Source organism: Physella acuta, unplaced genomic scaffold, assembly GCF_028476545.2.
Source record: "Physella acuta isolate Inbredline_101_S28 unplaced genomic scaffold, ASM2847654v3 ptg000825l, whole genome shotgun sequence".
In the NCBI taxonomy this organism is placed as follows: domain Eukaryota; kingdom Metazoa; phylum Mollusca; class Gastropoda; family Physidae; genus Physella; species Physella acuta.
Genome location: NW_026732343.1, coordinates 109,982 through 137,500, shown reverse-complemented (window position 1 = coordinate 137,500; position 27,519 = coordinate 109,982). Strand labels below are relative to the sequence as shown.

The window sequence follows — 27,519 nt, the reverse complement described above, 5'->3', positions numbered from 1 at the left end:
CCCCCCCCACCCCCCCCCCTCCCCTCGCCACGCTACTGGTGAGAAATAGAGAATTAACAGTAATTTTAAATTATTTATGTTTAGGTTGAATGTCCACAAAGTCTCACTTATCTGCACCTAAGCTAAAGTTTGAATTTGGCCTTATAAAGAGGCACTTTTCATCGTCATCATATTTTTCTAATTTATGCTCAAGACACAGACAGCTCCCTTCACTTTAGACGGCCACCGACAATATTCCTGTCAGTTGACAAAAACAGTCCCGGCAGTTGCTAGTCTGCCGAGCGCCTCCGTATCTCCCTTTGCATTCCTTACGTTCTTTTTCCTTGAGGGCGTAAAGTTTAGCGTCATTCCTACGCTGTCATTTGGATTAATTCTTTGGAAGTTTCCCATCCGTCGCCATCTTCTTTTTTTCCGGAAACTGCATCAATTTATGTAAAGTCCTGCATTTGGTCTTTTAGTAGACTTTCTTCAATTGCCATGTTTTTTGCATGGCTGCAAAGGCTTTTTTGACTTTCGAGATGCGTGGTTTAATTTCCTATTTTTGGAAAAGCTTAAACTTTGTAAATCCGTGACTAGAATGACAAAAACCATGAAGAACGACAACACAGTACCCACTTACCTGGTGTGGTCGTTGTCGTTGTTGTGGTTGTGGTGGTGGTCGTCGTTGTTGTGGTGGTAGTTGTAGGTGTGGTTGTTGTTGTAGGCGTTGTTGTTGTCGGCACTGGTGTAGTCAACAGTGCTAGAGCAAAAAAAAAATACAGTTTCAAAATGTATCTTCTTCTTCTTCGTTCTTAATTTTTAGTGTTGGAATGGATTGAGCCTTATCTGCCGGTAGGTTTGAACTCGAGACTATTTTCAATTTAAACAACCATAAGCTTTTGCCGACTCGACCATCACAATTAATGATACGTGTCAACTGGTTATGCGCCCATTGAGGCCATTGACTCCGATTTCAGCCTGCTTTTCTTTTAGGATTTGCTTCCATAGCCTTTGTCGAACCAAGAACAAACCACAAATCAGCAGCTGTTTGATTTTTGGAGTTGTCTCTCCTACACATTTAAAAGCTTTAAAAAACGACATTTGTTCTCGTTTAACATCGCTTAAAAAAAACAAAAACAAAACACATTTCAAGGCGTTAAAAACAAAAGGTGTGCACATTAAAAGGCGTTAAAAACGTTTTTTCTCGTTTAACATCCTTAAAAAACAAAAACAGGCGTTAAAAAACAAAAAGTGTACACATAAAAGGCGCTAAAAGAACCAAATGGTACCCACTGTTAAAGACGAGGTGGGCCTGTTCCCGACATGCCTGTAGACTGGCACAGCAGAACCAGCATCTCTCGTGCTGGATGACGTCACAATCCTGGAGCTCCTGGTGGTTGCAGGCCTGAGGGCGGTCGGGATCGGGGAGAGAGGGGGATAACAATTAACAATAAGTTAAAAATAGACTTAAGGTACGAGTTCGTATTTGATTATTGAGATGTATCGTAGACAGAGTTTCTTCCAGGCATCTTTTCGGGGGGGGGGGGGTTGCAGAGAAATTCTACCGCCCCCCCTCCCCCCGAACGAGATGGAATTTATATAGTAAACTTACACTTTTACTAGTGTCAACCCCCCCCCCCCCCCCGGAAAATATCAAGTGCATCCCCCCCCCCCCCCCCCCCCCCCCCCCCCACCGAAGAAAAAAGTCTGTTAGAAACACTGATCGTAGGCGGGTCTTGTCGCGTCCCCATCTTGTCGCCACCCTACACATATTTGCAAAAATGTATTTACCTCTTATTTAACTAGTTATAAACCATTATGTTGCAAATGTATGGCAATAATAGTATGAATGTCCCTGATCCTAACCTAACCTAACTACTCATCTTAACGTGTATATACCTGATCCTAATGTAAAGTGACTACAACCATGTCTATTAATGCAGTTTTCACCTCTTGGGTGAGCTTATCTTCGGTTTCAGAACCTAATCTCAACATGAATATACCTGATCCTAACCTAACCTGACTACTCACCGGTCTGTTACGGCACGTGAACTCGATTCTGTTTTCATCTCTCAAGTGAAGCGTGAACTCACACACCTGAAACAGGTGTCAAAAATCACGTTAATTAATTTACCAGCTTCATTTCAAGTTGTTTTGGAGTGTATTTAATCATTTTCAGTTAATATACTTTACATACTTAAAATAATTGTTGTAAGTTATTTCACTGTAGTTGTTTATATATATTGTATATATATATATATATATATATATATATATATATATATATATATATATATATATATATATATATACGTATATGTGTTTGTGTGTGTGTGTATTTATATCTGCGTGTGTGTGCTCACGCTTGCATGCTTGCGTCTGCTCAAACGTCTTGAGCTCGGCTCTCGGGTGGAGTTCAGTTAAGCATGATAACGGCTGTCTGACAAAGAAGCGATCCCACACGCCATCCACATTACGATACCACAACTCTACTTCATCTACCCACATTAAGTAAGTGCTGGTACAATTAGAACTAACAGCTGCTGAGCTTGCACAGTTTCAAAAGTTTTTGGTGAAAGTTGAATACAGTTTGTTCTCGATTTTGTCATGATCAAAACCAAGCTTCATCCTTAGTCGGCTCTAAGAAATTGTGAAAGCGCTGATCAAAATAGCTGAAAGGAATGGAACTTTTAACGACTACGTGGGGGCTTACCGCTCTGTCAGGTAACGGAACTCTTTTTTGTGTACTACTCTCGATTATTAATTAACACAGGAGAATAACGGATGATAAGGAGATTCAAGAACAGGTTATTCGTTGACCCTAGCAACGAACGACCTTGAGATAAAAGGTCATGTACTCACGTCGTGATCCTGGTGGCAGTCAATGACCTCAGTGCACGAGGCGGGGTTACCCTTCTCTGTACATACGGGACACTGGATGGCTGAAATCAAAGGGCAGAGGGTCAGTCAAGCAGCAACATATTCAAAGGGCAGATGGTCAGTTATACAACTGACCGAAACACAATCAAAGGGCAGATGGTCAGTTGGGCGGGTGACTTCAACTCATTCACAGACCTAGTATATTGTTACGTTCTTTTTCAGGCGTTGAGAGAGGGGTTCTATGCAGGGGTCAGACACAAAAGTAGGGAGGGGGTAATGAGGACTTTGTGACGATATTTTACAATGTGGAGGTGATTGGGGGAAGGGGTAATTATGACTTCTGTGACGGTGTGTGACAATGTGGGGGGGTGATTGGGTTAAAGGGGGCGGGGGTAGTTATGACTTCTGTGACGGTGTGTGACAATGGGGGGGGTGATTGGGTTAAAGGGGGGGGGGTAATTATGACTTCTGTGCCGATGTCTGAATCGTTAGATGTGACGTGGAGGGACATAATCGAATGTGATGCCCCACTAATGTATTTTTTTTAATTGAAAAAGAATTTTTGCCAAATTCGGTATCCAAAAATGTTTAATAAATTTGTAATTAAATAAATATTTAGTAAGATTTACCCACATACTTAAGTTTAAACAAAAAAAGCTCTTTTTTTTTTTTATAAAGAACTCGCTGTTTTAAAATGCAGCTTTTGCAATTTTAAAGGGGTGAAGTAAGCGGTGATGTGATATTAATTAAGTGGGGGTAATAGGTTTTTTTCGGGGAAGTAATGAACACCACTACTGAAACGAAAAAAAAATTAACTCGGGCATGATATGTTCCACAGCTTAATTTATACAAATATTTTGAGCATGCAAACTACATCAGATTAGCGCCTGTTTTTTTTTTTTTTTTTTTTTTTAGATAGCACATCTAAGATAGATAAAACACACACGAATGAAACCCTAACACATGATTGCTATGCAATCGAAAATCCTAGGGGTGATTTTTAGTAAGAAGTTGGATTGACATTATTGGTTACGAAATAATGTATCTCTCAATCAATTTTGTTGTCCGTATATAGCCTAGACCATAAAGAGTCAAAAGAAGTATAAAGAAACGTGAAATCCAATGTCCTGGGTCCTTGTCTTCGATTAAATATTACAAAATACTAAATTAATTCGGTTTAATACAAATGTAATCACAGAGGCGTTGCGAGGGGGGTGCGGGGGTACGGATCGCACCAGGTGACACCATTTAGGGGGGTGACACCAAGGCAAAAAAAAAAAGTAAAAATATATAGAGGGGGGTGCAAATCGAAAGTTCGAGGAGGGGTGCAAATCGAAAGTTTGAGGGCGGGGGGGGGGGGGTGCAAATCGAAAATTGAAAGTTTGTCCCCGGGAAGAGTCGCTATGCCTCTGGGGGGGGGGGGGGGTGACACCATTAAGTGCCGCACCGGGTAACACCCGACCTCGCTACGCCACTGTGTAATCATACTTTAATATTAGTGGATTATGAGATTATAATAAATCTTGTTGACAATAATTAACTTCATTTGAGAATTGAAGAGTGCGATCTATCTCGTATCTAATTTACAGTGTTAGAGTTGTGTAAAAAACATAAATAGGCCGAAGAATTGATAGATTTACAAAAAAAAAGCAACAAGCAAAAAATGAATGAGCTTGCCACGTAACAAACTGGGTTGTTAAAAAATTAACTTGACCTAGGAAGTTTAAAAAGTTTTAAAGGAATTGTATCTTGATAGTAAAACCGTATTCATCATCCAGATTAGCTCTACTCTCTGGCCCCATAAATCCTAATACATGTATGGTGGGCTTTATAAGTTGTAGAATTAATGTACAGTTCGTGGGGGGAAAACTTTAGCTTTCGCAATAGGCAACTTATAAAGGAATCTACCATAATCTCAAATAGCAGACTAAATAAAAAATTAGCTTTCTCATTAGCAAAGCATTAATTTACGAAATGCTGTTTCGTTCACTCAAACTTCAGCAGCTGTGGTTTTTAATCTTAATCCAAAAACGAATACCCAGTGAAACAAATGATTAGTATGTGGTTCACGCTAAATGTTTACAATCGTAGAGCCGGTTTAGTGACGGCTATTAGGGGCAGATAATTTAGTTTGAAACGATTTTAAACTTAAGGGAGGTAACTAAGAGGAGGCTGCTTTCACGGGGGGGGGGGGGGGGCTTGGGGAAAGGAGGGGGGGAGGTTATCGTCCTTAACGAGCTACTGACAGCGTTTTAAAGCAAATATATTCAGTGGCAGCATTTGTACTGTCGAATTCACAAATTATGAATTACTGAAAAGTAGAAAATAAAACAACTAAATAGAGGCGTATGATACGCTGCGTATGAGATTATTTAATGAATTAAGGTCAGAAAGATGCATTGAAGTAATATGATAATCATATGTCCACACTTTCCTTAAATTTTCTGTAGACATAACGTATGTGTTGTATGTTCTATACATCTGTTTTAGCAACACCTATACATACATAGATAATTCTAATTTGACGTAAAACAGTTTCATCATCGTTCAGAATGTTTAGCTGATGCAGATGGGGTTCGGGGAGTGCTTTAAGATAAAAATACAGAACAGTAGATGGAATATATCGCCTTTATGGTAGAAAAGTGTAGCAGAACTGTGCACTTATTTGTAAAATCAATGTCTATTTCATGTTGCCAATGAACCATACTTGTCGATTAAAGATGAAATATGTCACAAAACTAGCATGCAGATATTTTTGTCGTTCTATTATGAGTATTTCTCATGAAGGGATAGACAATTTAATTAAATATTATCTCTTGATTTAGTTTCTGAGTCAATGCGTTTGTCTCCATCATATAATATATCAGGTGATGTTGCGTTTGTGGTTTGTATTAGGCTGTATGAATTAGTTAAACAAAGGATTTAGTCGCACTACACAACAGTAAATATAGCAGCATCCATTAGCAGATTTAATATGTGGGTGTGGGGGGGGGGGGGGGCGTGAGGGAAAGGGGATATGTCTGAACAGAAAGAAAAACGATACTACTGATCAACGCCGCAGATCGACTTAAAAACAAATCAGCTAACAAACATTTATTAGCGCGAGGGATGCGAGAAGATAATTGACTAGGGTAAAGGGACGGGAATTACTACGGGAAACTGGAGGGAATTATTAGGCAAAAATATGGGATTACTAAAGGAAAAGAGGGAAATATTGAGAGAATTATGGGAAAGGATAGGGAATTATTTAGGGGAAAGGAGAGGAAATTACTTTGGGGGATGGTGGAGGGAACTATATGGGGAAAGGAAGGTAATTACTGGGAGGTAATTACTAGGGGAAGGGAGGTAATTACTATTTGGGGGAGGGGAAGGGAGATAATTACTATTGGGGGGAAAGGGAGGTAATTACTTGCTTACTAGAATAAAGCTTAGATAATTACCAGGGCGAAAGGGAGGGGAGACGCGAGAACATTTACTTACCACTGGCGAAAGCCGCCCAACAGAGAAACAAAATAACTTTGGCAAACATCCTAAGATTAGGGACGCAAGTTCTAGATATGTATAAAAAATGATTACAGGAGGCTCAACGTGACCTTAAATACCATGGGATCTTCACAAGTTTCTAAACAGTTCAAGTTAGATATTTCAGAATCGATACATTAAAAAAACGACAAGACGTCAATAATATTCTAGGACCAAGAATACTTGAAATAATCGTAATCGGGATTGTCAGTGATTAGGTGTTGGTTTTTTTTTTTACAAAGATTTTTTTTTCTGGAAATGTGTGATCAAATCTGTCGTCACGATTCCTGTGGGACCATCAGACAAACATTTCAACGTGGGAAAGCCAGACTGGTTTTATCTATTTAGGTTGAAAGCTGATGTACATGCTTATCTCTGTAGATTGTTGGAGAATATGATTTGTTGTATGCCCGCTGGAAACATTGTTTAATCTTGACTTTACATGTCAGGTGGGAAGTTTTCTGATTCTTTCCAGGGATGGGTGAACAAACATCACAAACTATTTTTTTTAAAGTAATTATTGTTTTTTTTCTTTCTGGGGTTTAGTTTTTGATAAGTAAAACATTAGAGCATGATGATGATAGAGAGTAATAGTAATGAAGAAGTTGGACTTCGATTCATGTCGAAAAGAGAGAAATAGTCTAGACTCGGCCACCTATAGAGGCAAGAAGAGGTCCGCATTTGATGTATTTTAACGTAAATAAAGTTTGCAGAAGTCCGCAGAAGTGATGCATGTAGACATAAAAGCATTTTGCAGAGGTCGGTATTTGATGTAAATTGACGTAAATATTATGAAGACAAAGAAATAGTGCAGAAAAAATTCATGTATATGTGCAAGCAATGCCAATGTACTATCAAGATATCACCTGAACATAACATTAAAAATTGCAAATGCAATCGACAATGCAATTTCTTGCAAGCTGTTTTTTACTACGTGTGTTATGCAGATTTGATGAAGTCCATCCCCCACGGGTAAGTCTTACTGACGAAAGTATCTACATGTGAAGCAGCGAATTACACAATTTACAAAATGGGTACACGACGCTGCCTAAGTCTTTGACTTAACATTTGTACCAGTCTTATAAAAATATTTGCAAGATAATATACAACTGCTTACAAGAAATTGACACGACGCACTGCGCAAGTCTACAATTTATGTGTACAAGATATTGGTACAAGTATAATAGCAATTTGCACAAGATAAACGGAAACTGCGTACAAGACGTGGACACGACACGGTGCCAGCGAATCTACCATCTACGTACACAAGACGTGTAAACAGTGATGTGTCTAAGATAACGGAGTGTGTACGATGTGTTAGTTAGATCCAACCCTATCGCACACACACACACACACATAGACACACACACACCTCGTGAGGCGAAACAAGTGTCTTCCTTCATAACGATCCTTATCTATAGCTTTGACGTGATTATGTCAAGTTAAAGCAAGCTAAGGCATTGACGATTTTAAAAAAAATAAAAAAACATGGCATGAATTTTATGTTTAACACATTTATTTTTGTGACATTTTATTTGTAAGCTTATTTCATTATTTTAATTGGTCTTTTTAATTGTATTTTTTGGGGGGAGGGGGGAGGGTGGAGGGCGGGTTTATGCGGAGGTGCACATGACTCCTACCTCTAAATGTACACCAAGTTTGGGCACAAGGTAGCTGAGGCTAGTTAGCTGTGGACAGCTACCCATCTGGGAGTGAAAACTAAAAACAAACCAAACAGTTGCTGCTCTGCAGATTTTGCATGGGAGGACTAGTGCTATGGAAGCGAATCCAGAAAGATAAGCTGTCTGAGGTCGGAGTCAACGGCCACATGGTACATAACATGTAAAGTGTGTAGGGGAAAATCCCCTTCAATTGTAACAATTAAGGGAAGAATGAAAGGGAAGAAGAAGAATTAAGCTTCAATTATTATGTTTAAGAAATTCTATAATAAAAAACAGTAAACTGAGGTAAATGGCCTGTAGGTATTATATATCACTTCACCAAAAGAACAGACGCATCGGATTTGGCTAAATAGAATGGGGAGGGGTTGACTATTTTGAAGGTGGAGGGGTATAAGAGGGGGGGGGAGATATCTATTCTATAAACATCCTACTTTATTATATTGCTGTATGTTTGTGGGTAACATTGTAGGAAGAGTAAGTTAACAACAATAGCCAACATGTTCTACAACGTTACTACATTCAAAGTAGGTAGAAAATACAATTATAGTACCCAACACTTTATTTTATAGTCACTAAAATTAGGCAGCTCTTATAAAAGTTACAATGTAAATCTATTTTTTTAATTTTTTTATTTTTAAGAGATAAGTTTCTTGGATTTTTTGTACTTTTTTTAAAGATAGTTGACATCAGCAGGCGGCATTTGTTTAAACCAGTACAATAAGGCAAATTTGTAATCAGGGTTAGGTTTTTTGTCATAATATGCACCGGAAATATTTTTCTTTTGGCGCTGTTTGTCAAAAATTGCACCGGAAATCAGTTTTTGGCGGTGTTTATAAATAAAATATATAACCTATAGCGAAAAGATTAAAAAAATGCTGGTATCTATTAATTAAATAATGGACAGTTTTTATGAAATTGCCGAGAATTATAAAATGATGTTTTAAATAGTCTACATTAATGCAAGTAAACGAAACCTGGAAATGATTAGTTGTCTTCTTTCTTCTTTTTCTTCTTCGTTCTTAATTTTTAGTGTTGTGAGGGATCGAGCCTTATCTGCCAGTGGGTTTGAACTCGAGACTTTTTTCGAATTTATCAACCATGAGCTTTGCGACTCGACCATGCTTCGATCACAATTAAGGATTACGTGTCAACTGGTTATGCGCCATTGAGGCCATTGACTCCGATTTCAGTCTGCTTTTCTTTTTGGATTTGCTTCCATAGCCTTTGTCCAACTAAGAACAAACTACAAGGTAGCAGTTGTTTAATTTTGGAGTTGTCTCTCCTAGAAGAGTGGCTGCCCCAGCTAACGAGCCTCATCTGCACGAGGGTTCGAACTCGAGACTTTTCGGTTTAGCAGCCATGAGCTTTACCGACCCATATTATCAATCATTTTAATTAATTTTGGAGGGGATCCCTTCCAACATTAAAAGTATGAACAAAGAAAAAGAAGAAGAGATTGCTAATTTTGCCATGGGGGGTAATTTTAAAAGAAATTCAACATACGCTAAATTACGCTATTTTTAATTCTTCATAAAACGCATTTGAATTTATAAAGTACTAATAATCCGCACTATTATACACACATTGTTTGCTGTTCACTTGCTACGCAAATCTTTTTTCTACAAGATTCTATTATATTTTAAAAGTTTAAGTAATTAAAATGGATTAAAAATCATGTCTATATCCTGAGTGCCAACCCCCGTAGTGTTATATAAGTACATTCAAGATAGTTTAGGGGATTCATTCCCGCTTTAATTTAGCAGTAAATGGAAACATAAAACTTCAAGTAGTATAAGCCTGTGGTCATTGCTTGCTAAGTTAGTAATAAAACAGCTTTTTCTTGAAACCATAGAGTCGAAAAGTTCTTAACATTTGCTGCTTTCTGAGAGTATTATATAGTATATTCAAATTCTGAAGGTTGTTTTTTTTTTCAAACCGAACACGGCGTCAAGTAGGCCTACCACAGGCCTGATATCGGAAATCCACTAAAAATTGATAAATTCTACACCTTTATATGAAATTTCGTCCACCGAACTGAAACGTTACTCAAGTTGTTATTTTCACACAAACACACACACATAAACACACACGCGCACAACACACAGACATAAACACACACATACATAAACAAACACATAGACACACACAAACACACGCGTACTCACGTTCGTGCGCACACTAAATGAAAAACACATATACGCACGCACGCAATAACAGACACAGACACACTCCAACACAAATACGCACACATCCACACACACGAAAGCATGCGAGTACATACAGACACACACACACAGACACACATACAGACACACACAAACACACACACGCAACAAATATATAAACCTATGCTTAAACAACAAATTTAATTGACTTTGGAAGTGTTATGTGTTGAGATTTATATGCTCTTACAGTAGGAGATAACATCTTCTCTAAATGTATTATGATGGAACAATAATATATAGATTTAGGAAATAACCAACCTTAATGACTTTTTGCGAAAAAGTAATAGTTATTTCCCTTTAAATAATATACACATTACCGCGAAGGTTTCTGGTATGAAATAGTTTAACATTTTAATTATATGATTGGCGGCTTCCATAAGGTAGTTTTTGGTAGGGCACTATGTGTTACTCTGCGGTTAGTTTAGCACTTGCGGTCCACTGGTGCTCTTCTAAAGGATTAGTGTTGCATTTACATTAACGGTCAAACTACACATGGTGCTTTATCCGTTGCCAAGACTATTGTGTGTCTAGGGGCGACCCAATCTCCAGCAAGTCAACTGTGGCGCCTACATTTTTTTAAGGAGCGCTTTACACTGTAATTGGTGGGCTGCTGATAATGGGCCTGTGTACAGACAATATTACCTCGCATACACTTTCTACTTTCTTGTATACGAAGTATAAAGAAAGTATTGTAATCGTGCAAAAAAAAATCGAGATTTTTCCAAATCTCGACGTTTTACACCTCCCTGAGTCGGAAAAACACAGTTTTCCAATCTTGTCGCTATGTGTGTGTGTATATATGTGTGTGTGTTTGTGTGTATCTGTAAACACGATAACTTGAGTACTGTTACAGCTAAGTTCATATATAAGTATTATATCAAATGTGTAGATCCTTATCAACTTTTCAGCGATTTCCGATAACCGGAAGTGGAACTTTTACTATTTCAATTTTTCAAAAGCCTATAACTTGAGTACTATAGATAAATGAAATTTTACATATAAGTAAAATATCTAATTCTCTGCTTTCTATCAAATTTTCAGTAACTTCCGTTGACCAGAAGTAGTAATTGAGGCTATTTCCGATTTCTCAAAAACACATGTAAATTTATAAAGTACTAATAATATTCCGCTCTATTATATACATTTTATTTGGTTTTCACTTGGTGTGCAATTCTTTTTTTCTACGAGATTGTATTCTATTTTTAAAAGTTTAAGTAATTAAAAATCATGTCTTTATCCAGAGTTGACATCCCCCGTAGTGTTATATATTATTATGAATAATCGAAAAAGTTTAGGGGAGATCACTCCGGGTTTCTTTATATGGTTAGGCTGGAACAAGTTACTGAAATTGCGTACACAATTGCTCACAAATTTTGTTCGTATTTTATAACTTTTGTTTTTAATTGAATGCCCGGACCTTTTAAAAGCACTACCGGGACAGTGTCCCATTTCACCCTCTTTCCCTAGCCCCGAACGCAACTCGTGATATAAAAGACACAAATCCCCAACACAACAACACGTACAATTTTGAATTCGGTTTTTTCTACAGGGGAAGCAATGCAAGTGTCATATAATCACAAGCAAAAAAACAAGTTAGTTCCCTTTATTTACATCTGCAACTATACGCTTTTAAATACGCTATAATTAATTAGATAATAAGAAGTCAGGGAAAGAAAAGCGAAGGCGGTTGGTCCCAACAAAAACTCAGCATAGTCAAATCTAGGAAATTGAGATGGAATGGGCATGACACACGAAACAATGGCCTGCACAAAACTAAATTGTCAGATTGTGTGTGTGTGTTAGGGGGGGGGATGGATGCAGAGGCGTAGCGAGGGGGGGGGGGCGGGGGTACATATATCCCCGGGCGCCGACCTCAGTGGGCGCCAAAATGGGTTTGAAAAACTTATTGAAAGTTCGAGGAGGGTGCAAATTGAAAGTTTGACGGGGGGGGGGGGGTGTTGAAAATTGAAAATTGAAAGGTTGTTCCAGAGTGGGCGCAAATTTGTTTTAATTTTGTCTGAAAAAAGTGTACAAATTACGTCCCTTTGTACCAATTTCTTCCCTTGAAAGAAAACTTGCAAAAAATTACATTTTTTGTTTTTTTTTCCGATTAAGTTTACCTTTGCATTTATAATTATGTTTGCATTTACGTTTGTGTTTATGTTTCCGATTCTGTTTATTTTTTGCGTTGTTTTTCTTTTTTTTTTTTTTTTTTGGCGTTTGTGTTTTTATTTTCAATAACGTCCACATTTACATTTAGGCATTTAATTGAAAAGTGTATGAATTACCAAACAACGGGCAGCGCAGGGTATATGATGCTTAATGAGCACATCATTCACGGCCCTTTACAAATAAATTTTACCTCAAATGCCATTGCAGAGCCTGACATGAACAGCTAGTAATTAAATATAGCCTATTTTCTATTTTTACTTTCTCGTATATACGTAGTATAGAGAAAGTATTGTAATCGTGCGAAAAAAAAATCGAGATTTTTACAAATCTCGACGTTTTACACCGGAAAAACATACGGAAAAAACATAATTTTGCAATCTTGTCCGTATGTCTGTGTGTCTGTGTGTGTGTGTGTGTCTGTGTGTGTGTGTGTAAACACGATTACTTGAGTACCGTTACAGCTAGGTTGATGAAATTTTATATATAAGTATGTTATCAAAATCGTAGATCCGTATCAACTTTTGAGCGATTTCCGATAACCGGAATTGGCACTTTTTCTACTTTGAATTTTTCAAAAGCCTATAACTTGAGTACTATTTCAGATAGATAAATGAAATTTCACATGTAAGTAAAAGATCTAATTCTCTACCTTCTGTTAAATTTTTTAGTAATTATGAACATCTTTATTCGGCGTTCGCTTGGTATGCAATACTTTTTTCTATGAGATTCTATTTTATTTCTAAACCGGGAGATCACTCCCGGTTTATTTTATAATGTGAGATATTAATAGTTGATCTGTAATTGTCCAAAATAGGTCTAAATGGATTTTAGCCACAGACAGACGGACAGACGGACAGACGGACAGACGGACAGACGGACAGACGGACAGACGGACAGACGGACAGACGGACAGACGGACAGACGGACAGACGGACAGACCGACGGACAGACGGACAGATGGACAGACGGACAGACGGACAGACCGACAGACAGACGGACAGACGGACAGACAGACAAGCAGAGAGACAGATACACATAGACACAGACATATATATATATATATATATATATATATATATATATATATATATATATATATATATATATATATATAAACTTACAGACAGACAGACAGAAACACATAGACATAATGACAGACACAGATAGACAGTAAGACGCAGACAGACACAGACATACACAGACATGCTTAGACACACACAGACAGAAAAAGATACACACACAGACAGTCATACAGACACACAGTCACACAGTCAAACATACAGACAGACACACAGACACTTAGAAACGCAGTCACACAGACAAACACACAGACACACAGACATACAGACTTACAGACACATATTCACATAGACAAAGACACAGACACACAGTCACACATAAGACAGACACAGACACATAGAGTCACAAAACGACAAACACACAGAGACTCAGACGGACAGACAACAGGCAATAGAAGCACTGCTGTACTAAAAAGCGTGCTAGACAGGGTTAAGTTAGTTCATCATGACATCAGTCATTTAAGCAGGTCCGTAAATCTGTAGATAGCACCTTATCTCCTTTTACCTACCACCAGGTGTCGTGTTTTCCGTGACGCCATGTTGACCTGACTTGTCTGCATGTTCATGGCAGTCTTATGTCAAGTAGTTGTTAGGAAAAAATTAATTTAAATTTGAGTATCGATATTAAAGTTATTTGCATTATCGTTTTTATTTTTAATTGATCGAGTATCAAACATCCATGATAATTAGGCTTAACTAGAATAAATATCTTTTTTTTTTGCATATCTAGTGATTCCTAATCTAAAAACCCATATTAATCAAATCCATGTTTAATTTTAGAACAATAATAAATTCGATTTTTAACTCAGGTAAATTGTATAGTGTCGTATCGAAAGTGTAGTTTTTACGCACTTTCCGACTACAAAAAAAAATGTCTTATCTGTTGAAGGGATCAATTTTAACACGACATGTAAAACTAGTTTTTTTTTAACATGCATACATTATGCTTGTGACATATAAAAAGCCAGCTCATTCATGTCACATATGTGTTAAAGTGTGTGATGATATAGATGTGTGTGCATTAAGATGAGGATCGCGAGTGTTTTTGTTTTGATTGGTTTAGTAACAGCGGGCAAAGGTGAGTAGACAGCTTGGATGGGTGGTTAAACAGTTTGGATGGGTGGTTAAACAGTTTGGATGGGTGTTTAAACAGTTTGGATTGGTGGTTAAACAGTTTGGATGGGTGGTTAAACAGTTTGGATGGGTGGTTAAACAGTTTGGATGGGTGGTTAAACAGTTTGGATGGGTGGTTAAACAGTTTGGATGGGTGGTTAAACAGTTTGGATGGGTGGTTAAACAAATTGGATAGGTGGGGTAAACAGCTTTGATATGTGTCTATCTACCCAAGCTGTTTCTCCTACATATCTAAGCTGTTTAACTGCCTATCCAGTTAAACAGCTTAGATAGGCAAGTAAACAGCTTTTTAAGCCTATTGGGCCCATCATCTGTCCATAGAGAGGGGGTGCAATGCGCAATTTTCCAATTTTGAAAATATATATGGTTTTAATGAATTTTATTTTAAGTGTATGTTTTTTTAATGATTAACCCTATAGCTGCCGTATGTCCAGTCTGTACCAACTGGCACGATCATCAGACATGCACGGAAATTGCCGAGTGCCACCAACATCACGATGTGAGTTCTGCGCCGTTTAGAAAATAGAGGGTTTTTTTCAAAGGGAGGTTGAAGGAGGGGGCTTCTATTCCGATTGGTTGTGCAACGTTTTTTTATTCATGTTAGAATTATCAGCACATTTATGTAATATACATCATAATATAACTATGTAATACACAGTTTATAAACTCATGTATCCGATATGTATATATATATATATATATATATATATATATATATATATATATATATATATATATATATATATATATTTATTTATTTATTTATTTATATATATATATATATATATATATATATATATATATATATATATATATATATATATATTTATTTATTTATTTATTTATTTATATATATATATATATATATATATATATATATATATATATATATATATATATAGGTATGCGAATTGATCATTCACTTGAGAGATTTGAACAGGATTGAACTGACATGCCGTAATGCCAATGTAAGTATTCCATTCTTTACACGCTTTCAAATACTTTAAATGCCCTAAAAATAGTAAAATCAATAACAAACTGGAAAAAAATTAAGCTTTCTTTAGATATAATATTGAAAATGTTGGTCACACAATTATGTTGAAAAAGATTTCTGGAACGACCGAAGATTTTTTAAAAATTAGATCTATAGAAAGATACTACTGTTTTATTTTATTATATTCCGTACAATGTCAAGTTTGTTTTATATTCTACACGTTTTTAAGTAAGGGACTGGCTTTTATTATTGTTTATGAGCCGTAGCGTCACTCCCAAAGTTGGGGGGGGGAGAGGGATGGAGGTCCCGGCTGCAAAGAGACACCATTTAGAAGGGAGAACCCGTTAGGAAAAGTTTTAAATTTAGCGTCAAAACAATGATTTAACAAGTTCAAATAAATTTTAAATTATGGGAGAGAGTTAACCTAAAACCAAAATGGAAAATTGTTGGCGGGGGTGGGGTGACAGCCTCAGTTATTGCCCTAGTAGCGCCATAGTTTATGGGGACATTTATGGAGACAGGATTAATTTATACCTGACTTTCTCACGGGCACTACACCTCGTCATAGGGGTCATTCATTTATGACATCCACACAGGGGGGGTCCGAAAAAACTACTTTTGTCGACGCATGTGGACTGTGGAGGGGGGGGGGTTCGGGTCAATGTGGACGTCCACATGTGGGATTAAACCACAAAATACTAAATACTTGCATTTGATAATTTTAAAAATAGAATTATAAACTGAACATAAATTTTAGGTTATACATCAAATCGGCCATTCTCGTGGTAAATGTATCAGAAATTTAGCTGTATTCCGCCCAGATAAAAAAAGCGATAATTTTTTTACAAGCGGGAGGGGATGGGGCTGTGACCGCATCAATTTTCTAAAACAATTCATGGTTTTTTAAGTTTATTTGTAAACATATCATTTAGTCATAAAGAGATGACCACATAGTACTGACCCTATAAAAACTATATACTATACCGGCAAAAAAAATACTCTCTTCTACATAACAATAGCATGCTGCGGTTATATAACTTAACTTTGACTATAAGTTTTACTTAAAAGTCCAGTGTTTGTAAGAATGATACAACTAATCTGTATATACCGTATTGAGTTATTTATGTTTAGATAATTGGTCAGACACGTAAGGGGAAAAAATAAAGGGTCGTATGGTGTGACGATGTGCTGCGTACAGTGCTTTAAACAGATGTGCTCCGTTTTTTTTGTTTTCAATTTTTTACAATTTAATATCTAAAGCCTTTTGAATATTTTTACCATGTTTGGCACATAAAAGTAAGTATTAACAGCAAAAAAAAGGGTTGAAAACAATTTTGGCTTCTTGGAAACCCAAAAAACTTATGCCATTTTGAATTTTTCGGTACTTTTAAAAAACCTACGGCTTTTTTATGTATGCATTCATAGCAATCAAAGTTAAACTACTTATATTTCAGTATATATTAAAACTTTTGTCTCGAAATCTTTTTTTAAAGAGCTACTGGTCAGAATTTTACAAGGTCTGAAAACAGTACCCCTTTTAGTATTCAAAAGTTTCAAAATTGTTTTGTTTTTCGTGGCATATTTTTGCCTAAGTTGAAAGACATTTTGTTTTTTAGGCATGTTTTCACCAAGAACTGCAGGAAATAATATTTCTTCTTTCAGTCGTGTTTTCATCAAGAACTGCAATAATTAACATTTTGTTTTTCAGGCGTGTTTTCATCAAGAACTGCACGAATTAACATTTTGTTTTTCAGGCGTGTTTTCATCAAGAACTGCACGAATTAACATTTTGTTTTTCAGGCGTGTTTTCATCAAGAACTGCAAGAATTAACATTTTGTTTTTCAGGCGTGTTTTCATCAAGAACTGCAAGAATTAACATTTTGTTTTTCATGCGGGTTTTTTATCAAGAACTGCAAGAATTAACATTTTGTTTTTCATGCGGGTTTTTTATCAAGAACTACAGGACTTAACATTTTGTTTTTCAGGCGTGTTTTCACAAAGAACTACAGGACGTAAAATTTTGTTTTTTGGCATGTTTTCACCAAGATATACAGTACTTAACATTTTGTTTTTAGGCATGCTTTCAACAAGAGCTACAGGACTTAACATTTTGTTTTTCAGGCGTGTTTTCATCAAGAATTACAGGACTTAACATTTTGTTTGTAGGCATGTTTTTACCAAGAAATACAAGACTTAACATTTTGTTTGTAGGCATGTTTTCACCAAGAAATACAAGACTTAACATTTTTAGGCATGTTTTCACCAAGAAATGCTAGACTAAACATTTTGTTTGTAGGCATGTTTTCACCAAGAAATACAAGACTTAACATTTTTAGGCATGTTTTCACCAAGAAATGCTAGACTAAACATTTTGTTTTCAGGCGTGTTTTCACCAAGAACTAGCCTACATTACTTAACATTTTGTGTTTTAGGCATGTTTTCACCAAGAACTACAGGACTGTGACGTCCACCACCACGAGCGCTGCTCATTCTGTTGTGTCGGCGAGACAGGCGCATGCGCACTCCAACTGGATCTGCTCTTTACAAGTAGGTCAACGTTCTAGGTCAAAGTGGCCCAACGTCTGGCTTTATCTGACCTTTACGGTGAACCCCTTTCTGGACACAACCTCCAACCAATTTCTGGGACAATTACAGTTTAAAATTGCTGTTAAATGCTGAATTGCTAATTTTCTTATTGTAATCTTTTTTTGATTTAACCTCTAGAGTGCTGTTTTCTTTTCTCGTAATTTTAGTACAGCCTAATCGTGTATGGGACAACGTGGTTGGGTACTATAGCGCACGACTGTCTCGATGATTTTGAACCCCGTTTTTTAAGTCCATAGGATGTCCCTGCGTCCACCCAGCTCTGCTGGGTATCTGTGTTACGTTAAGGAATGTAAGGACGACTGAACATAATGCTGACTACACTTTCTTTTTCATTTTCCGAGATCACAGAAACACTTGCGCTCTACGTCTTTAGCGCATTAGACCGCCAGGATGGAAAGATTATGACACAATTTTGCTACATTATCATTCAACTGCATTTCTCCTCTCATCAGATTTCAGAGTTTTATTTTACTCTGGTTATGTGTCCTTAAAGCTTAGACATGCATCCAGTAATTTGAGTATTTATAGTATGCAAGACAAATGCATAAAAAACACATATAAGTAGGGCCTACCTATTGACTTCTAAGTATCTATACAGCAAAGTTGTCTGATTGTTCAGTCTGGAAAAGCTCATAGTTGCTAAAGTACCAAATTCAAACCCCTGGTTAGATAAGGCTCAATAGTTGAGGACAGCAACCCATCTCGCAGAGACGAATCCAAAATCAAACAACTTCTGCCTTGTAGTTTGTTTTTGGATGAAAAAAAGGTTATGAAAGCAAATAAAAAAAGAAAATCAGGCTGAAATTTTGAGCCAGCAGCCTATAAGACGCTTAAAGTTTGGCACGCAATACTTAATTTATTGGAGAAAATACCGTCCTACATTACGGTTAAGACGAAGAAGAAGATCTACACTGCGCAAAATAGTGGCGCATCTCAAAGAAAATCAAGTCTTAAAGTAAATGTACTCTGCAAGGCAGCAATCTTCTGTAGATAAAGTAAAAGCTATTTCACGATACTAATCGCAGCCTTTAAGATGGGAATGTCATGTGAGTGTAATATCAGGGGCGTGCTCGCAGAATGCATATTTCTTTCTCTTGTTGTTTTATATGTGCAGTCAGTTTAACAAATATATAATTTTAACGTTGTAGATTTTCTTTTATGTCGAAGTGAGATTTTTATTCCCCGAAACCACTTTAATGCTTATCGATCTAACATAGCTAATTAGCTTTGTGGATTTTTTTTTATTCCACAGCTTTGTTAGTACCTGGGGGAGGCGCCTTGAATACAACGACTACGCATGCGACAACGACACATATTGTACCAACAACAACACCTACGCCAACAACGACAACCACTCACCCAACGACAACTACTCACCCAACGACAACCACACACCCAACTACTACCACACACTCAACTACAACCACACACCCAACTACAACCACACATCCAACCACAACAACAACCACACGGCCAACAACAACCACACATCCAACTACTACCACACATTCAACCACAACCACACACCCAACCACAACCACACACCCAACCACAACTACACATCCAACTACTACCACACACCCAACTACAACTACCACACGCCCAACGACAACTACACACCCAACCACAACTACACACCCAACCACAACCACACACCCAACTACAACTACCACACGCCCTACGACAACCACACACCCAACCACAACCACACACCCTACCACAACTACACACCCAACCACAACCACACACCCAACTACAACTACCACACGTCCTACGACAACCACACACCCAACCACAACTACACATCCAACTACAACTACCACACGCCCAACTACAACTACCACACGCCCAACCACAACCACACACCCAACTACAACTACCACACGTCCTACGACAACCACACACCCAACCACAACTACACACCCAACCACAACTACACATCCAACTACAACTACCACACGCCCAACTACAACTACCACACGCCCAACCACAACCACACACCCAACTACAACAACCACACGCCCAACTACAACTACCACACGCCCAACCACAACCACACACCCAACTACAACAACCACACCGACTACCACAACGACACCTTGTAAGTATTGCTCATATCTCATTTTCTAGCATTGTAATATGCATCACCATAGTTATATATGTGTGTGTGTGTGTTTTCTATGTGTTTAATCTTTAGGAAAAAGCTGGAAAGCAAATATACAATTTTTTTGTATAGTAAAACTCCTTCTAAAAAATATGTATAATATAACGCTGCTGGTAGTGTGTCTGTCCTTCTTTCCTTCCGTCATCGCTATAGATTTAAAAAAAAAAGAACCATGCAGTGCTTTTAAATTGCATCGCATTGTCTTATTATGAGTAATGGAATTGGTTTTGTTCATATAAAGACGTACATTTATTGTATAGTTGCCACAGTTTTTTAATATTTTGCATAACGTTAAGAAACTATTAAGTGCCTACACATTACTAAAACATAATAAATGGATCAATGTCAAATAATATTATCGTTTAGATTCCTAGAAATATTAGACACATTTTGATAACAGTAGGGTTGAAAAATTTAAGTAATCAAAAATTTAATACTTCTGCCAGGGAAGGTAATTTAAAAAGAAATTCAACTCATGCTAATTAAAAAAATGTGAATGCAAATTTCGCGGATGTGCAATAGGGCATTATTGTTGGATTATTATAATTACCATGGATTTATATTTAAGTTGTGTTATTGTTATGCGTTTGATTTTGGTTAGTGTTTTATGTGTTTGCATTTGCATTGTGCTTGCGTTTTCTTTTGTGTTAGTGTTTGCGTAAGCGTGATGCGTTTGTGTTGCGTTTCTGCTTGTGTTTTCGTTTTTGTTTTTTTGCGTTTGCATTGTGTTTGTGTTTGCATTGTTTTTGTGTTTGCGTTTTTGTGTGTGCTGTGTTTGTGTTTTCTTTTGTGTTTGTGTTTGCGTTGTGCTTAGTTTTGTTCTGTTCCCAAGTTGCGACATTTAAAAAAAGATTCACTGTGGCGGAGCACTGTATGCAACTAGTTTATTATAAGCAGTGTTAATCTAAACTAAACTCTGCTTCAATTGCTCATCTTTATATATTTGATTGTTCTAAATGCCTATCATTTTATTTTTGTATATTTTTTGCTATAAAAAAATTCATTAGTGTTACTATACACTGATGCAACCGTTTATTCTTCCTACCCCTCAACCACCAACCCCACCCCACTCCCCCACCCTCACAGTACAACCCAACTACTGCATCCAGTGCAACGTCAGTGAGCCGTGTGACGCCTACACCGTTCAGGTCACCCCACCCCGCCAGTGTGACGCCAGCCATCCCTACTGCTTCACCACCATCGTCCAGAACAGCGAGGTCAAGGACATCTACAAAGGGTACAGTATTTTAATTGCGCTGTCTGTGAATTCGATCAAAGTGGAAATTTATTTGTGTTAGGTTCATTTTATGGAGGTCTTAATCGGGGTATTTTGTATGTATAATTATTGCTTCTTCTTTTCTTGCTTGTTCTATTTTGATGACCTACGTATTTTGTCCATACGCACGGTTTCTTTTAGATATTATCTCCCGGGGGTTGGGGGAGAGCAACTTAAAATTTTCTTGTGGGGCGTTGGCTTACATTTGTTAAAGCATATTTTTTCTTCGTACATTATATATATTTTTATTGCGACCGGGTACGGGTGGACTTAATAGGGCTGGTAAGTAGGTCACCAACCAGTTCTACGGCTCAATAAAACCTGCATGAGGCATAGAACTGGTTGGTGACCTACTTACCAGCCCTATTTCTAGTGCATATTTGTCATTCTGAATCTGCAGTGAGTATTTGGAATTATCTTCGTTTAGTATAGGTTCAATCAAGGGCATCAAATACCTTTTTCACGATATCAATTTCACATTGTGCCAGTAATTCTTACGTGCAACCTGTTTCTATTTTGTCCATTTCTTTTAAGCAACTCATTCCTCCTCATCATTATCGTGTCCCGTTCGTTCCAAACACATATGGTGCAGATGAAGTAGAGTTCGTCTGTTTCAGCAAACTAGGTATACATCGGGGACAGTGTGGTCAACACTATGCCCAGGGTTAGGGTTTGTTGCCCTAACGTGTATCACGTACCCATTGTAGCTGGGTGAACTCATAGACGTCTTACAGACTCAAGATTGGGATCCGAACTCGAGACTGATAGGATAGCTAATATAACCTCTATTAATCAACCACACATACTCTTACAACTGATTCCCATTTTGTGCAACTAATTTCTATAATTTCCCAACTAATTTCTATAATTTCCCAACTAATTTCTATAATTTCCCAACTAATTTCTATAATTTCCCAACTAATATCTATAATTTCCCTACTAATTTCTAGAATTTCCCAACTAATTTGTATAATTTCCAACTAATTTCTATAATTTCCCAACTAATTTCTCTAATTTCCCAACTAATTTCTATAATTTCTCAACTAATTTCTATAATTTCCCAACTAATTTCTATAATTTCCCTACTATTTTCTATAATTTCTCAACTAATTTTTATAATTTCACAACTAATTTCTATAGTTTCCCAAGTAATTCCTACTTCGTTCAAATAACTCGTACTTTGTTAAAGCTAATACCTCTGTACCAATCCTTAGTGCATTTAAACTTTCTTTTAATGCATTTTTTGTATTGTTCTGAACACTTACTAAAGCAACACTGATTTCTACAATCTACAATCTACACTAGTAAAAATAATTTGTTTTTAAATACTGCTAGAAATTATTGGTTCATCGTCTAGTCGATTTTTTTTACAAGCTTTTATTTAACTCACTTCCTCGTCGGTCTGTCTGTCTAGACGGAAACGCAGGAGTGAAAATTCGGACAGTTCTACTTGACCGATACGATTCAAAGTTAGCACGTGGGTCAAGACATGAAGACAATGCAATCTGAAACTAAATTTGACTTAATTGGATGCCTAATTAATTTTTTATGAATTAATTAAAATTTGGACCGAATTAGTAGGCATGTCTAGCCAACCACACCACACGCGTCATCACCTTCAATAGCTGCGCCATCACGTAATGGCTGCGTTCAAAAACCATTGCGCGCCTACTGAACGTGATGTTCAGTAGGCGCGCAATGGTTTTTAGTCATGTAACTCTATTGTAAATAAAACATGTAAAGTACTGAAAAAAAAATTCATAAAAAACGTTTTAATAACAAGCTTTTATGTAATGATGCACTAAAAAGTAGAAAATAAATTATAGACTACTATTTAAATAACTATAAAGAAAAGCGTGGGTGTCTTCCTTAACATTAGTAAAGGTATCCAATAGATACTAAAGTGACCCACGCTTTTCTTTATAGTTAGTAGTCTATAATTTATTTTCTACTTTTTAGTGCATCATTACATAAAAGCTTGTTATTAAAACGTTTTTTATGAATTTTTTTTTTTTTAAATTCAATTGTTACCTTGACCTGTGGTCATAAAAAAAAATTAAGTTCGAAGTTGAAAAAACATTGTAATGACTTCAAAACAAATTTAGTGCACTTGTACGCAGCTTATCGCATTTTTAAGTGAAAAAAAAATTAAAATATTATAACCGATTTTGTTATCCAATAATTGTAATGCGTCTTTACACCTTTATTTGCTAGATAAAATGTATGGTCTTTATAATGTCTGTCCAGGTTTAAGGTGAATCATGCCAAGGGGTGGTAAACTAATGTCATTTTTGTACAGTAGTGGTTAAGGTTACTTTCAGGCATATCAGCGGGGGGGGGGGGGGAGGGGGCTAGGAGCGTGTCTACCGAAGACCCCCATCCCCACCCCCGAACAAAATCGAATAAAAAATATAATTTATACAGAAAATATATACTATAACCAGTGTACGCCCCAACCCCCATTAAATTATGTGCGCCCCCTCCCTAAATTTCAAGTGATCCCCACTCCTGACACAGAAAAAAATTCCTGAAAGAAACAATGGTTGCAGCTCCGGCTCAAGTATGAAAACAACAATCTTCGTAAACATTGAAAAAACGTCTCGATCTGAGAGACAGCTCACATATAATATCCAGTAGTTCAGTTAGTCAGATCTGTTCAACACAAGTAAGACTAAAGTTGTGAAGTGTAAAACTACTGCAAACACTGACTTTTTTTAAGTTTATCATTTTTTGTCACTGTGTTGATGATATTATTTTAATTTTTTTGTAGGCACTACATTTTTTTTTCTACATTAATTACCATGCCCTTTGATTAATTAAAAGTTCAATTAAAATAGATAATTATTCACGATTTTACTAATTAAGTAATGATAATTAGATCCGGGTCGCTATAAGTAAAAAAAATGCTGGTGGTGTCAGCATTAGTGACTGGACAACCAACAAATAAGTCTGTCTCCTGCTCAGTGACGTATCTAGGAGGGGTGCAGGGGGACAGTCGCTCCCTTTCGAGCATATTTATAACAATTACCCTTTTTTCGGAAATAAATAATTAAAACATTTATTACATGAGAAAAATTATTAAAATAAGAACTTTTTAGGACAATGATACCCTTTTTAAGGAAACAAAAATTAATTACAACAAGCAAAAACAGTCCGTGATGTATAAACTAATTTATTGAAAGCAAAAAGGAAGCGTCTATCCTGTGGTCGTCGTCTGTAGTAACTGTTAAAGAACGCGCCTATAAGGTCGGCTTTTGATGCAATCGCCTCTCTCCCAATCTTGAAAACCTGCTATCTTTTATGGTCATGCTCCTATCTCAGTTTACATGTAGTCATTTAATGCGGATTTGTTTTTGTTGGTTTTTTTTTTTTTTTCTTTGGTTTTTTAATTTTCTTATATATCTAACATTTAAAATTTACTTTAAATAAAAACGCAACAATATTAATAAATTAATAATTACAAGAACATTAACTAAAATAACAACAACAAAAACAGTAACAATAAAATAAAATAACAATAACACCAATTACAAAAAAAAAACAAGGAAAACCAAAATAACAGGAATAACAACAATAACAACAATAACAACAAAAATAACAGGAATAACAATAATAACAGCATTAACAACAATAGCAACAAAATCAGTAACAATAAAAACAATTATAACAATAAGAAAAGTAACAACAATAACATTGATAACAACCATGCTGGCAATTATAACATTAATAACAATAATAAAAATAACCACCAATGATATCAGTACCCAATACAATAGCATTACCTGTATTAATACCAATACTGATTCTAATCGCATTGTCCATCTAAATCTCACGTATTCGTAATGTACAACAACAATACTAATCAGAGTTCTAATTCTACTGTCCTCAGGTGCGCAGACGAGCATTTTTGCCAGACTCGCTGGCTAGGCTCCACTCAGCACAAACCTCTGTGCTTTGAGAACGACTACACCGGGCTGGTTCTAGACGACTGCACCTTCTGCTGCCGTGGCATCGGCTGCAACCTTCCCGTCAAGCCCTACGACCCGTCCCTGATTCACGTCTTCCCTTGATTAAATATGAATTTTATTAGCAGACTCGTTTTACGTGTACATATTTATTTCGTTGCTTTGTGGTTCTGATTTTTATTTTATTTTATTTATTTTTTGTTTAGTGTATAATCTTATTTAAGTTTGTTGCATTGTTCTCGTATAGTCCTAGTCCTATTCGTTATATTCGCAACTTAAAGTGTATAAGACTACTGGAATAATGAGTTCAACCTATAGTTCAACCAGTTCTACGGCTCAATAAAACCTCATGAGCCATAGAACTGGTTGGTGACCTACTTACCAGCCCTATACCACTGCTTCTGTATAAGGAATTATTGCAAAATCGTGAAATATTTTATCAGTATATTAAAATTTGTTAATTTTACGTAGAGGAGTGTTTACCAAAAGGAAGAGTTGTGACCTGGGGGGAGGGGTTGGGGAGGGGGGATCGCAATGGGTGACACCACTCAAGAAGATGACACCAAAACGAAAAATAGATTTTATGAGGAAAGTCTGGGTTTTTTCAAGTTGATTAAGTAAGTTATTAAAGCTGTATAAACCATTAGCCAAGGGTGATACTACTGAAGCGGGTGACATCAAAGCGAAAAATAGCAAGGAAAGTCTGCTTTTTAAGTTGATTAAGTAAGTTATTAAAGCTGTATAAACCATTAGCCAAGGGTGATATCACCTTGGGTGGGAGTGACACCTTGGGTTACCACACCGGGTGTCACCCGACTTAATGACACCGCTGGTTGTAATAGCATTACATGTCAGTAATTGGGATTCAACATATAGATGTCACGTCTGAGGATGTCACACATGAAGATGTCATTTATAAATAAATAACTTTAAAAAATATATATTTATAACTTATGCAGATGTCATTTATGTATGTATCACGTGTTTAGATGTCACTTATGTATTTTCACGTATGTCGTTGCCACGTATGTAGACGTCATGGATTTAGATGTCAGATGTTTATATTTCAAATGCGTATTTCATGTAGTTAGATGACACGTGTGTTGATGACATGTATGTAGATGTAACGTGAGTATATGTCAAGTTCAATAATACAACCTTTGTATACGTCATCACTCACAATTTTAAAGCTGCTTCATTAAGATAACAGAGAGTCTGTAGGCAAAGGGAGATAACGACAGGTCGACGGGATCAATGGAAACCTACATCAGACAGTTTCATGTAACGGCAATACACGTCATTGATTTGAAATACACTCGTGCTTTTTTTTTTAAACTTAAATGTAGTTACATTAAACTAAGTTTTAAATGTAAAACCCGTTTAAATTTTGGATATAATATAACATTACGAGGTCGTTTGTCCTTGTATCCCAGTTAGAAACGAGGCCGTGAACTCAAGTTTTCGGCAGTTTCGCGGTATCTGAAATTGTAACGTATTCAGTACAAAAAAGCCAGCAGTCTCAACAGTTTAAAACTTTTAAAAGACCCACATAGCCTATGATTTAAACTGCTTCCTTCAAATGCAGCCTACTTGCATTAAACCTAATCATTGAATTATACTAGAAATATGTATTGCCTTGTAGTGAGAAAACGTTTAGTACTTGGTATTACTCCGATGAACGATATTTTGAAACAGAACAGCTTGTCCAGTTTAAGTTTATTTGGTCAAAGCAAATTATGATTATTTTTTCTAGTTACAAAGTTTAAAATATTTTATTTCTAATTTTGTGCTGTTAGTTGCAACAATGGTGTAGCCAATAATTTGTCATAGTATGAGTTC

At 36.6% G+C, this 27,519-nt stretch overlaps 2 protein-coding genes across 2 annotated transcripts in view; one reads left to right on the top strand and one right to left on the bottom strand.

Annotated features, from left to right (window-relative positions):
• Positions 1–6,455, bottom strand: part of LOC131951757 (integumentary mucin C.1-like) — a 7,513-nt gene extending 1,058 nt beyond the window's left edge. Inside the window, exons 1-5 of the mRNA XM_059314143.1 lie at positions 6,340–6,455; positions 2,842–2,921; positions 2,011–2,076; positions 1,273–1,384; positions 620–739 (exon numbers count right to left, since the gene is read on the bottom strand). Of these exons, the coding sequence (XP_059170126.1) occupies positions 620–739; positions 1,273–1,384; positions 2,011–2,076; positions 2,842–2,921; positions 6,340–6,388 (427 nt within the window). The 5' untranslated portion in view covers positions 6,389–6,455. The remainder of the gene's footprint in view (positions 1–619; positions 740–1,272; positions 1,385–2,010; positions 2,077–2,841; positions 2,922–6,339) is intronic.
• Positions 6,456–14,448: 7,993 nt separating this feature from the next.
• On the top strand, positions 14,449–25,812 carry LOC131951749 (GATA zinc finger domain-containing protein 14-like). The gene is made up of 7 exons (XM_059314132.1): positions 14,449–14,617; positions 15,093–15,172; positions 15,576–15,641; positions 18,101–18,215; positions 19,528–20,376; positions 21,526–21,676; positions 25,605–25,812. The coding sequence occupies exons 4-6, from the start codon at positions 18,184–18,186 to the stop codon at positions 21,560–21,562; spliced, it is 918 nt and encodes a 305-aa protein (XP_059170115.1). The 5' UTR covers positions 14,449–14,617; positions 15,093–15,172; positions 15,576–15,641; positions 18,101–18,183; the 3' UTR covers positions 21,563–21,676; positions 25,605–25,812.
• Positions 25,813–27,519: the final 1,707 nt, after the last annotated feature.